Source organism: Dromaius novaehollandiae, chromosome 3 (assembly GCF_036370855.1).
Source record: "Dromaius novaehollandiae isolate bDroNov1 chromosome 3, bDroNov1.hap1, whole genome shotgun sequence".
NCBI classification, from domain to species: Eukaryota; Metazoa; Chordata; class Aves; order Casuariiformes; family Dromaiidae; genus Dromaius; species Dromaius novaehollandiae.
The window spans coordinates 65,393,643-65,406,482 of NC_088100.1; the positions used below are offsets into that span (position 1 = coordinate 65,393,643).

At 34.6% G+C, this 12,840-nt stretch overlaps 1 protein-coding gene across 12 annotated transcripts in view; it reads right to left on the reverse strand.

Annotated features, from left to right (window-relative positions):
• REPS1 (RALBP1 associated Eps domain containing 1) overlaps positions 1-12,840 on the reverse strand; it is a 66,936-nt gene that overhangs the window by 15,236 nt on the left and 38,860 nt on the right. For 6 of the 12 annotated variants that reach the window (XM_026121599.2, XM_026121590.2, XM_026121548.2 and 3 more), the window contains 5 exons: positions 12,208-12,335; positions 11,574-11,736; positions 11,207-11,270; positions 10,152-10,306; positions 4,273-4,412 (listed from right to left, as the gene is read on the reverse strand). In XM_026121599.2, coding sequence (XP_025977384.1) covers positions 4,273-4,412; positions 10,152-10,306; positions 11,207-11,270; positions 11,574-11,736; positions 12,208-12,335 — 650 coding nt within the window. The remainder of the gene's footprint in view (positions 1-4,272; positions 4,413-10,151; positions 10,307-11,206; positions 11,271-11,573; positions 11,737-12,207; positions 12,336-12,840) is intronic. The other 6 variants (XM_064509057.1, XM_026121582.2, XM_026121597.2 and 3 more) reach the window with 2 other exon arrangements.

A 12,840-nucleotide genomic window follows, 5' to 3' on the forward strand; every position in this document is an offset into this window, starting at 1 on the left:
ATGTATTTAGCAAATATGATTTCTCTTCAAAATCTCAGACAAAAATGAACACTGAGCAGAGTACGCTAATTAAATCAGTTCATCTTGCCAGTGCAACCCCTGAGAAATGATTCTATTCTGTAAGTTTTTTTTAAACAAGCCTAAATTGCTGACAACGCACAGAATTAAATTCAAATACTGTTGATTGCTAAGAGCAAATAAGTCAATTTCTGAACAGTTTTACAAGATATAGGCATGCTGTATCAATACATAACTGTCAGAGTCCTCATGCTTAATAAGTCAAGCTACAGCTACAGTCAAATCAATGAAGTACCAAAGTACATATAATGAATCTGTGATCCAGAAACAAGATTACAAATCACACAAGGAATGCTAAACCTATTACATCTTAGTAAAATAATGAGTAAATATTAGTCAAGTTTGAAACAGTACAGCAAAAATTACAGACACAAGATTTTTAGTGCTCAGAAAATTTGACAAAAATGATGTTAGTATAGCTATGAAAACAATGAATATTCTTGTCCCACCTTTACAAGGCAAATAACTATAAATGTTTCCAGAATACACAGGATGAGCTATACAGTTGTTAGCCAACCTAATCTCATGCACTCCTTTATACCATACTATATTCAGTGAATAGCCTGTATATGAAACCAGTTTAGAACAGTTATTCCAGAAATAGTTCTTTTTATGGAAACTTCTAAGTAACTGTTTTCAATCAGCTGAAATTAATCACAAAAATTCAGAAAAAGACCCACAAAGTTAAGTGCCTTCATGTATGGAGATTTTGCTTGTATAGACAGGGCCTCATCTCCTCATTTCAGAATTTCATTTAAGGCATAAATCATGGGACATTATTCAGCTGCTGTTTTTACACAAAATTATCCCTTTGTCAGACTCTAATAAAGCCTTAATAACAACGATGTAAGCTTTCTCTCACTAAATACTCTCTCCTACCCCCTGTATTAATCCTTAACTCATCTCTGTGCTTCCCCTCTCCTCCTGGTCAAGAAGGGGCAGCATAGCACTGCAAGTAATTTGGAGCTATATAAACATGTTGAGTGAGCCAATTTTGATTAAGTCAGAAACTTAACAGCTGAGTTCTGCTAGCCTTTTCCTTGGCCTGGCCTCTTGCCTTCACATAGCTGCTCATTTTCATGAGACTTGCAGTAGCATCTATTTTAGGACTACCACTACCTTTTAAATGCAACTTGGTCTATGGCTTCAAAGTTACTGATGAGACTGGCAAACAGTTTGATGACAGAAATCTTGCTCCTTTATAGAAGATAAGTTTTAAAAAAGTAAGACATACAGTATCTACGTTACACCAAAATCAGTGCCAAATCTTGTTTAAGGTGGATGTCAGAAATGCTGGTGTATGTTTTTTTTTAAACCTAACTAAGGTTGTAGTATGCTGAATGTACTTTTTATTCTACTTCTCTGAAGACATACTGCAGGATATTCATTAACCGGCCTCAGGTTCCCTAGCTGGGCACAGATAAATCTTTTAGAACACCTTCTGGCTGCTCAGGGGAACAAGCCATTTGTGCTCCTTTCTGAAATATTACCAAACGCTAGTCACTGCTAATTCCCTGGTTAACAGAGAAACACATATATTAAGTATCTACTGGACTGCATCTCAAACTCTGTGTATGGCTTAAGAGAGAAGTTGACCATACCTGTTTAGTTCCAAGATTAAAACTTCCACTAACTAAAATATCTGTCTTCCAGACTTTCAAAAGTCTTTCAGAAAAACCTTTTGAAAGGTTAACTACTAGCAACTAAAACCCACAACAACCTGAACTGTTACTACAAGGTCTAACATTTGAAACAAGGTCATAAGCTGTGAACTCAAAACCAACTCTCCATATCTGTATCAAAGCTAATACGATCATATCATGCTAGACAGTTTTCAAAGAAATTTAGAAGTCTTTTCAATTTTTTACATTATCAGAACTAAGTGCTCAGACTTGAGACTGGATGACATAGGTGTCTAAAATGAGAAAGAAGCGATGAGTGAAAACATGAGAATGTATGCCTGACATGTACGCAGGAGATCAGTATCAAGAGTAAGGTGGACTTTTCATGGTGCTCTTTCTTTTGAGATTTGAAGCTGATGCTTTGGTCCATACTCATGAGTTTACATTGAGCCTGGCAATTAGAGTCTAAAAATCAACTATGAGCTAGAATGAACAGAGAAATCAAAGCTTTTGAAACTAACTGGGATGAAAACTGCCTGAAATGACCGTTGACCCAAAGCTGCATAACTTTTTTAAACAACCTCTTTGCAGATGACAGTTAGAAGAGGTTCAAAAGGAAACAATCATACTGGTGCCTGAAGTAATACCAGAAATTCTTTCATGGCATTAACACGTTGTGGACTTTGACCTGACTCATGATGGAAGGAAAAGGATGAGAAGCAAGAAACATGCATAGCAATATAGGCAAAAAAACAGAAGTTCCTTGATGTTAGATGAAAACCTCCTCATGCCTTTCACCAATTTCTTAACACTTAATAAATTTTTAACTCTCATTTTAGTATTAGTGTTTTCTAGTATATTTGGTCTGAGAGCTTTTCCAAACCTTTTAAAGTTTGAACTGATTTTCAGAGAGAAAAATACCACATTGTCAGTTATATAAGGGAGATTTTGGCTTGCAAAACAGTTGCATTAGTGGAGCAAAGTTAAGGACAATTTGCTATTTAATTAGTTTGAGTTGCACTGGTCACTGGAGGAATCCATTCAATTGTGTTTCAGCTTACCAAATGATAAGCTTATTAAACCTTTATTGCAAGTACAGGGGAATACATCAACACAAAATTTAAAAGAGTTACAGACATTTACAACTTCTTAGCAGCAACTGAGTATCTGCTCACCTCCTTCCTAACACATAGCTTCTACCTGCAGTCTAAAAGCCACTCCTAAAACAAACAGCTAAGAATCACTAAATCATATCGTTACTTATTTTATTTAATGATAGCACCATTGTAAGGCTTCCATTTGTCACTAAAAGCCAAAGCAGGCTCTTACAAGTCCTCCCTAAGAGATGAACAAAATCTCATCTGCCCTTGCCTTTTAATCCTAAAAAGTCTGCTTATTTTCGAACTGACTCCTCTTCATTTGTCTAGGTTTCCTACTACCAACATTCTATTCACTTGAAGGCTAAAGAAGAAAAAAAGGCACAAAAAGTTCCTTTAGTACCCAAGACAGACAGTTCTACCTATAGGTAAATATTATCTTAGCTGTTAAAAGAAGTTTTAGACTCTTCTTGAGCATCTCAGACTATTAAATGAAAAGACTTTTCAACAAATACTTTCAGTACTTTTCTCATTTTCTTATAATGAAAAACAAGCCTACATCTTTATAGTATGGGGGCATCCAGGAGTACCAGGTGTAGCCCATGGCCTCCAACTTTGACAGTCACTGTACAAACAGTATAATTTTTTCCTTCTCAGTTTACCGTTTAAGTCTCTGAAATAGCTCTTAGAATAAAACACTGGTTTATTCAGAATAAATTGCAAATCCAAAAATCTGTTAAAACAGATCAACAAAAAAAAATCCTAGGATAATGAAACTTTAGCAGATACTTTTAATCAAAGGACACTTGTGAAAGAATCCTCTTGAGTAATTTAGGTTTCAAATTCTGACAAAATACAGGTTTACTATATAAACAATCTTATCCAGATGATAAAATGAATACCAGCAGTACACGATAGCAGAAGTGTAATATTTAAATAAATTTAGCCAATGCTTGGCTTCAGATTCAACGTAGAATCTGTGCTTCTGAAACAGAGCTACAGCTTCTCTACCTTACTAGCAAGATTTTTCACATTTTGAGGTATATTCACCTTCACAGTTAATGGTCTCAATGTCCCTATCTGTCAGAAATCTACCTTGCAGTTTTGCAAAAGTTGTGTCTATAAAAGTTTGAGTAAGAACCCCAAGAAATCAAGAATGGATTAAACCTCCAATAAATATGAAACAAAATGATTTTATGATTCATATAAAACTCAATTACTACTAATGACACAACATTTTAAACAGCAACTCATCTCACCATGGGACAGGAGAACCAAAGTAAACATTACCTTTATTACAATTTAACATATGCAGAACCTTCTTGTTTTTTAAAATGTCTATTGTAGGGCTGAAGTTTTTGTCAATGCGTTCAATCTGTAATCAATATTCCACTTATGATGAATTATGGATGCATACACAATTTAGTTATTGACTTTGGCAATGAAAGAATTCTTAGATAAAAGCATCTGCTAACCTCACTGCTCTGATTCAGTTCTGGCCAGGTCTGGTTTAGGGATGGCATAGATGGTGACTTGCTTGGAGGAGCTTCTGCTGGAGAGCTGGCATAACCTACCTCACCAGTCTGTTCCCCAGCTTCTGAAATGACAGGAATCACTATAAACCAAAATCATGAATTGCATTCAGTCTCATCTCAGAAAAAGCTGCTCGAATCTCACAGAAAGTGCAAGTACCTTTTGGTTTTGACCTTTCCAAGTAAATATTTAGCAGCAGACTAAACACACTCATTCAAGTCAAATGTGCTATTTTTAAGGCACTGCCCTCATTTTGAGGATCTTCCTGAAAAGCAGACTTTGAAGATTATTCTGTGTCACACTATCTCCCTTTGCTAGGGGTTTTAAGTAGCATGAACACTGACTACATGTAGAAATAAATATGATTTATACTTACATTACGAGCAATTAACTTCACACTCATGTTTATTACCTCAAATTCAGAACCACTGAGCAGTTTTATCTTACAGAATAAAGCACTCCCTTGTATGAAAGGTTAACGCAACAATAATATATCAAGGTAAACACAAAACAAAAATAAAAAAACAGGGGTGAAGCAAACTACTAGTTCACTTAAAAGATTATTCTCCAAAGAATATTTTGTGTTTTAAGGCTTCCTACTAAAACGCTGGTGTTTAAATTCACTGCCTTCTGCAAACTGAACCAGTCTAGCAGCTACCACATTTTAAATTACTGTAATTCTAGTTTTTCCCCAGGTTTCCAACAACTACAATCCTTTGAAGAAACCCTTTCTTCAAAGTTATACAAATTTTCACAAAGCTGCACACTTTTGTTCTGTCCAAATTATAATAAAATGGGGTAAATGAAACGTGAACAGTAGATTAAGTGTTCTGCATAACTCAGTGAAATCCTGCTTAGAGTGTCTAATTTGTTAGATTTAATAATGCAGATGAAAGCAATGCCATAAAAGCTTCAAAAAAGCAGAAGTTCACATTACAACTGTACAATTTAAGTAAGAGGGACAGTTAAGAGTGTGACTGGTAAGCAGCTAGACAGACTAATGGAATGTTTGCAGTCCAAAGAATTAAACTCTGAACAAGGCAAAATACTGTACAAGAAGAAAGAGCTTAACTGAAGTTATCCACTTAAAAAGAATTGTTTTTTTATGTTTTTTAATAATCAGATACATGACTGAAGATGACTGTCACTAAGAATGCATGATACAGTGTATGAAAAATTGATTTATATAAAAAGGACTGGTTTCAGGCTCTTGAACAGCTAAACTCTGCAGCATGTCTTCTGCTATGACAGTGTAATATTGTTTGCTATCTTCCATTCAGAAGAAATTCACAATAAATCAAGTGTCAAATTGAGTTGCATGGCTCAGAGGGGGGAAAAAAACCCTCCTCCAACCACAAACAAACCAACTAGGTAGGTGTGCCCCCCCCAGTAAAGCTGGAACCGGAAACACGAATAGTCAGTGGTGACCAACTGCAGCTTGGAAAGCCAACAGTAGACCATGATCTCCAAAATGCTGGTGGGGACAGCAAAAGACCCAGACAAAAAAACCCAGCCAACTCACTGAAACCAGTAAAGGAATTAATGGTCCCATAATGTGGTAATGGGAGGCCAAGATGTTACTGATAAAAAAATAAAAAAGTCCACAGCAATAAAAGTTTACAAGCAGCTGGTGTTTATAAGCAGCATGCGCCAGCAAGTACTCCAGATGACATACTGTGGTCATTGTCCGTAACACTCATATACTAAGTTCAAAATATGCTAGTGGCAATGCTTTGAGAATACTCGGTGTATATTAATTGCTTTGAAGTGCAAACTGAGCAAAAGTCTTCTGAGTTAAAAAGAAAAAAATCACTCCAAATTCCGATTTTAACTGTGCTATAGCAGATATCGAATAACTACTGTTAAATGTAAAGTCAAAAGATAAGGCTGAAAACTCCTATGGATAGACTATCCAGCTTTTTGTAATCCAGGGAATTTACAAAGATCTACACAAACCAGAGATATATAGGGAGAATCTCAAGTTGTTAAAGTTATTAAGCCGTATAAGGCACACAAAGCATGGCAGGCTCTCCATAAAAATATCATCAATAAGCAGCAAATTTTAACTATATGCTGCATTTTGTAAGAATGCTGAAAAATGTTTTTACTAAGAGATAAAACAAATCAAGACTAAGATTTTATTTTGTAAGAAAAACATCCTGCGTAAACAAAGTATTCTTGGAAGAATTCTCAATTTATTGTCTATTAATAAGGAAGATGGCTAAAACAAACTAATTTTCCATTTCTTAACAGGAAATGGCATTGTTGCAGCAATATAAACAAAAAACAAATTTACAGGAAGAAAGGTAAAAACTGTCCTGAGTTTTGCAAGTGGTCCATATCTTTTCTTAACTCAGATGAGAAGTGATTTTTTCTTAAAGGGAAAATATTCAAATTTATTTACATAATAAGAACTGGGACTACTCCTCTTTCCAACTGCAGATCAAGAAAATATTCTGTCAGGACAGTTGCTAGCAACAGTACTCAATCAATAAAATAAATGCACATGCATTTAAATAGAAAAGTATTTGTATAACTAGCTTTTGTGTGAATTTTCATCCACTGCAGTTTTTTCTTCTAGAGATTCTTACCCAGACACACTTTACTTGTTCTGAAGAGCTGACATTATCTAACTACAAATACCACAGCACAATGTAATCTTAAGTTTAATTGGAGCTGCTGCAGTCCAAACAATACTTTGAAGTATATGTTCCCACTCAAAATACTAAAACGATTCAAATGTATTGTAAAATTATCACGTTATTCCAAGATAACAATTTCCAAGAAATTAAAAACACCTCAAAGAATAAAACCTGTATTTCTCTTCTAGTCATTAACACCTTTTTTTTAAATTTTATTTTTACTGATTTTCAGCTGGGATGGACCACAATCCATAGGGTCAGAGTGCTGTTCCGCCATAAAAATGACCAGCTATACAAGCACTTCATACACGAACAATACATATGTGCTTGCATGCAAGAGAGAACAAGTACCCAGCACAGAGAGCTGTAGAGTGGAAGATCAACAAAAAAAAGCTCTAACAACAGGACAGAAATAAACAAACTTATCTTTATTTCAGAAGTTTTAACAATAAGCTTAAAATTGATATGCAAAAGGTAAACAAAAATTCAAGTAATTCACCTTCTTGAACCATTTGAAAATGTTATTCACACTAAAGCTTCAGGCAGCAGGAGAGGATCACTATTACAATTTCTTTCTTTGAAAAAGTTGCATCCCATGAGAAAACACACTCAAAAAGATACTCCAGTGCCATACTTTGCAGTTTCTATTTCTGAAAAGGCTGCTGGAAGCAAGCTTTATTGGAACACAGCTTCTATGGAAACACTACAAAAATGTAATTGGTTAACTTCTCCAGGCTGACTTACAGTCATCAAGTTGTACCTGTATAACTTAACCTGCACACTATCCTGCACACAGACCTCTCAGCAGATTTTTATTTGGATTAAAATGTTAAACATATACTGGAGATTTGGACTGTTGCACTAGAAATAAAACTATAACCAAATCAGTAACTTCTTCTGAAATCTTTTATTCAACTTAGAAGTTCAGGTGACAGATCATGTTAGGTGCTAGAAAAGATTCTGTTTCCACCACTGGTGGCTCAAATTAAAAAACTAATGTTATTAGATAAAATTGAACAAATTTGCAAGAACTGCCACTTTTAATTTCAGCTATGAGTGATACCAGTAGACTCACATATCAACTGGTCAATTTTTTAAAGCACAGCTTACACAGTACAGTAACCTTCTAATATTCACCAGAACAAATCAAATAACTTTCCTTTAATACCAGAGGAAAAATACTTTTTCTGCTTTTAAAAAGCAGTTTTTCCTCTGGCTTTAGAAAACGCTTTGTACTTCATGAAAGTAAGTCACAACAAGTTTTATATTAACCAAGTTGGCTGTAAAACAAAAACACCCCATAAAACTTTCCGGTTTAATGTCTAATTTATACTTTAAGGTTTCCAGACAACTTCAGTTAAAAATGACATGAAATCCTCTGGACCAACCATGCCAATAAAAGGCAATAAAAGCCCAGCAGTAGATGCAGATATAATTGTAACAATGGTTTATACAAACAAATATTGCTTCATTTCCTATCACGATACTGCTTGGCCAGCAACTTTATACTAAAATCAGTGCAACAGCTGAGTTTTAGACATTTGCTAGCCATTCGTCCAAATTCATCATAGATGTTTCTTATGAATATTTTAGCCATAGTAATGTGCTTACTCATACTGAAAACAATTACTGTTGACTACTACTGAAAGGTACTTTAACGGGCCAAGCTACTCCCAAAAAATGGTTTAATTATTAAAACAGATGTTTTAAGAGCCATAGTATTCAGTTTAAGAACTTGCCAATAATTATCAGGTGAAAACCCGGCAGCCTAATTCTCTGACATACTACAAACACAGGATGAAACTATTCCTTCAACGTTTACCAAAAAGAAGGAAACCAAAAAATCTGTACACCCACCATATAACCTGACTTTCCAAAGCAAAGACTGCTTGTTAAAAAGTGATCTACTAAGGAAATGAAATTTCTGCCTTTTTATATCATAACTTCTGTGGCTGTCAATGTTTTTTTCTCTAGTCACTTTATCTAGCTAAAAAAACACAGAACACACACCCACTCACAAATACAGAAGTAATCAGTAATTAATAGCACCTGAAAAGATCTATCCTCCCTGGTAGGGTAAACTGGTAACAATTACAAAAGTAAAAAGAATGTCAGGTTTTAATCTAAAAATTCAAAGCCTCACCATCTTTAAGAACAGGTGAGAAGCACTTAGTTTTCTACAAGCAGGAAGTAATATGGTACAAAATGGATAGGGGGTTAGTATACATGAGTTTTATTCCAGGCTTTTATATAGGCTGTATGCCTCTAGGTCTGTAAACGCATCCAACTTTGATAAGCATGGAGTTTTGTAATGAATTATTTGTAAAGTTAATTTTAACGCAGATTATTATATCCTCAATTCTACAAAGATTCAACATTCAATGCAGATATACTATTTACAAAGTAATTTAAAAATATTCAGCTTCATCTATTTATTATAAAAATGAAAAAAATGGCTACAAATACTCTGTTTTTGAATGCCACCTTTACATGGAAGAGTAGTTTGCTTTTCGGTCATGGGAATTCAAGTGTTTTTGACAAATATTAACAAGCAGGACTCATATTCAATGGTTTATCTGAGAGTATCCAAAGGCAAAGGACTGTGCATAGAAAGACTAGGTATAATGAGTATAAATGCTGCTGTCAGTTCAGGAGTAGAATAAAAAAAATCCTGCCCTACTGATCCTGTACTTTAGAACTCTGAAACTATCCTATCTCTTATCTTGAACGGGAATATTTTCTAAGTACCTTCAAGACTTAGAAGCTCATGCTCTATTTTCAGAAGTGACTGTGAACAGAAAGCATATTTATTTGAAAACAAATTTGAAGTATGGCTGGATTGGGATTTTGGAATTCGATAGCTGATCATGAATAAATCCACACAGTGATAATCTCGTTTTGCTTAAACCATCTTTAAAAGACACAGGCAGTACTTCCAAATCAGTCCACATACGTACTACTCCTAAATAACACCTCCCTGTACAGAAATATATACGTGCTTGGATTAATTCTGAGCACTGATTAAGGTTTCTAAAAAGCACACAATGCTTTACTTTATGTTGAATAAAGCATTATGGCTCAGTCTATTTACAATCATATAAATACCTGCTGCTATACTGTAACCTTAACTACATGGTCATTTGAAAATAGTGAAATTTTGGTATCGAAACATATCTTACCCGCAGAGTCTTCCAAATCAATCAGTTTGGGCATTAAACTTTCAGGTAGTTTTTCTGGCAAATCATATCCATTCTTCCTAGCAACTACCAGATGAAAAGCAGCACAGAACTCATCCAATGTCAGTGCACCATCTTTATCAAAATCTGACAGTTCCCTACAAGAAAAGCTTAGTATAAATAAAATGAAGTTTCTTAAGGTTAATTTCCAAAAGACATACTTCTGCTGTGTTACCTGGAAGATCAAAGAATGCAGACTACAGCCAATTTCACTCTCTTAACACCATGTAATTAGAGTGTTATATGGTCTATTCTTCAAAGAATATGAGCCCTCATTAATGACACTTCTTTGAGGCTAAAGATGAGATTTAAACTCAGATCTCTTCTGTTTTTTAAACTCATTTCCCTGCATTTAAGACAGTACTATGCAACATTATTTGCCTCAGATTTATGGCAAAGTACAATGAAGCATTTTCTTGCAGTGCCTAAAAATGATAGTGCTGAGACAACATGATTTGGTTTTAATGAGGAAATACTTGAATTAGAAAACCAATATACTGTTTAAGAGAAAGATCAAATCCGCCAAGGTAAGCTTTTCAATGACAGCATCCAACAATGCAGTAGGCATTCCAAAATACAATGAAAGACAAGCTTTGCGCTCAGTCAAAGCTAAATTTATCATGAATATACAGAAGCAAATATTTTCAAATGCCCGTGGTACTTCTATTTACTCTTACTAGCGAAGACACAAATAAATACAGATAATTAATTATAAATAATTAAATACATCTTTAGCAATAAAAGACCTTGAAGTACAACTTACTCTATGAGGTGTTTGAAATTTCTTCAAAAGCTTGAAGCACTTTTTAAAAAGTGTTTTGTCCAGACCCTTAAGTCCATAAAAGTACTGGTGTAAACATGACTAGACTGAACACTGAAGTAGAAGTGAAATTTTACTTAAAGAACAACCTCTAGAAAATAGATTATTAGATGACTGATTGCCAGACAGTTGTCATCCTTCAAAATAATTATCCCAAACAAAGACACATCATACTTACCAAATATGAGAAAGCTCAAGAATAGGTAGCTTTGACTTAGTGAAAAATTCTTTAGCTGCAGATCCTGAAAGATTATAATACCAGTACTTAATATTTAATGCAATTTAAATCATTAGAAGACTTAGAAATGTATGGTAAAGGAGGTAGGCTACCTAGCAAAGATTTTGGGGGGAAATGGCACTAATTACAATAGTTAAATGAAGAAAAGCCAAGTTTCAAGTCCTTTCTTGAATTACACTGAAGTTTACCAGAGTGGTATTAGTTAAATGCACAACCTTCTTCAAAATAGTATAGAGACCTATGTACACAACACCGTCTTTATAAGAAATTGCTGCACCCATAATTGTATTTTTAGAAAAAAACTTACCTGGTATAAATCCATTTAGGTCAGGTTGAATGGTTTTAAACTGATTAACGTAATACTGCCTTTGTTCATCAGTTATTTTCCAGGGATCATCATAACTACTTGATTGCCTACGAATTTCATTTGTTGTTGTAGCTGATGCTACAGTTCGTACTGTTGTCTGGTCCTGAAATGAAATATTTTTCCTCAGTATTTCTACCTAAAATGCTTCTATGAATTCTACACTTCTTGCCTTCAAAAAGCAAAGCCTAGTTAAGTCTCATAGTAGTTTAAGAACTGCAGGAAACTATCAGTAGATTGCATCTACAGAATACGAACAGGATATTTTTGCACACCAATACAAATGGGTAGGAATGACTGCAATTATGTAAGCAAAAACAAAAGTATGGAGCATATGCAAAAAGCTAAGCACAAATATTTTAAAGTCATGATTGCTGACATTTTTAAAGTCAGTAACTTTCTCTTAAATCATTCCAGATGAAGTCAACTCAATGAACAAAATATCTATTGGGTAAATAGCACCAAATGGACTACAGCCCAGTTCCATATTAAGCAACTGCAGTGAAAAAAATATGCAAAAAATGAATTGCAACATCAATCTGAATGAAGCAAATCAAATACCAATAAAGTGTCACACCTGGACAGAAGCAGGATGCATGGCTAAAAGAGCACTGGTTGGTGGGGTATCTGCAAAACTGACCCAATTTTCTTGATGAGGTGGTGGTGAATGGCCAGACCATATGGGATCACTAGTAGCAGATGAGCCTGAAAGCAGAAGAAATAATTCCTTTTCAAAATACTATTTTGGAAAACTGAAATCTCTGGATAGGGAAAGCAGTCACAGGAGACAAGCTCCTCTTTGATCCTGAGTGTACAGAGCTTCTTCTATACTTGTAGAACTGTGAAACAGAAGCTGAATTGCACCAAGGTGACAAAGTTCACCTCTCAGCCGCTCACTCATATAGGTTTCTATATCTAGACAACCTAAATCTGCACTAAAAAGAAAGAAGTGAACAATAAGCTTATTGTAACATTTATAAAACTAAAACTGGCTTTTACATATATAATGGTTTTGAATGAGCTAATTCATTACAATTAAGTGAAAACATGGAGTATTAATAACTGGCATGGACAAGCAGTTATTTAAAAGTGGCATATGATATTAGCATGCAGCTTTATTGTTTTATTTATTTTTTTTAGGTTTTGGTTTGTCATTCAAAGAATTCAGTCTGGAAAAGTCATCTTAAGAATCAGTTCTCTTGGCATAGCT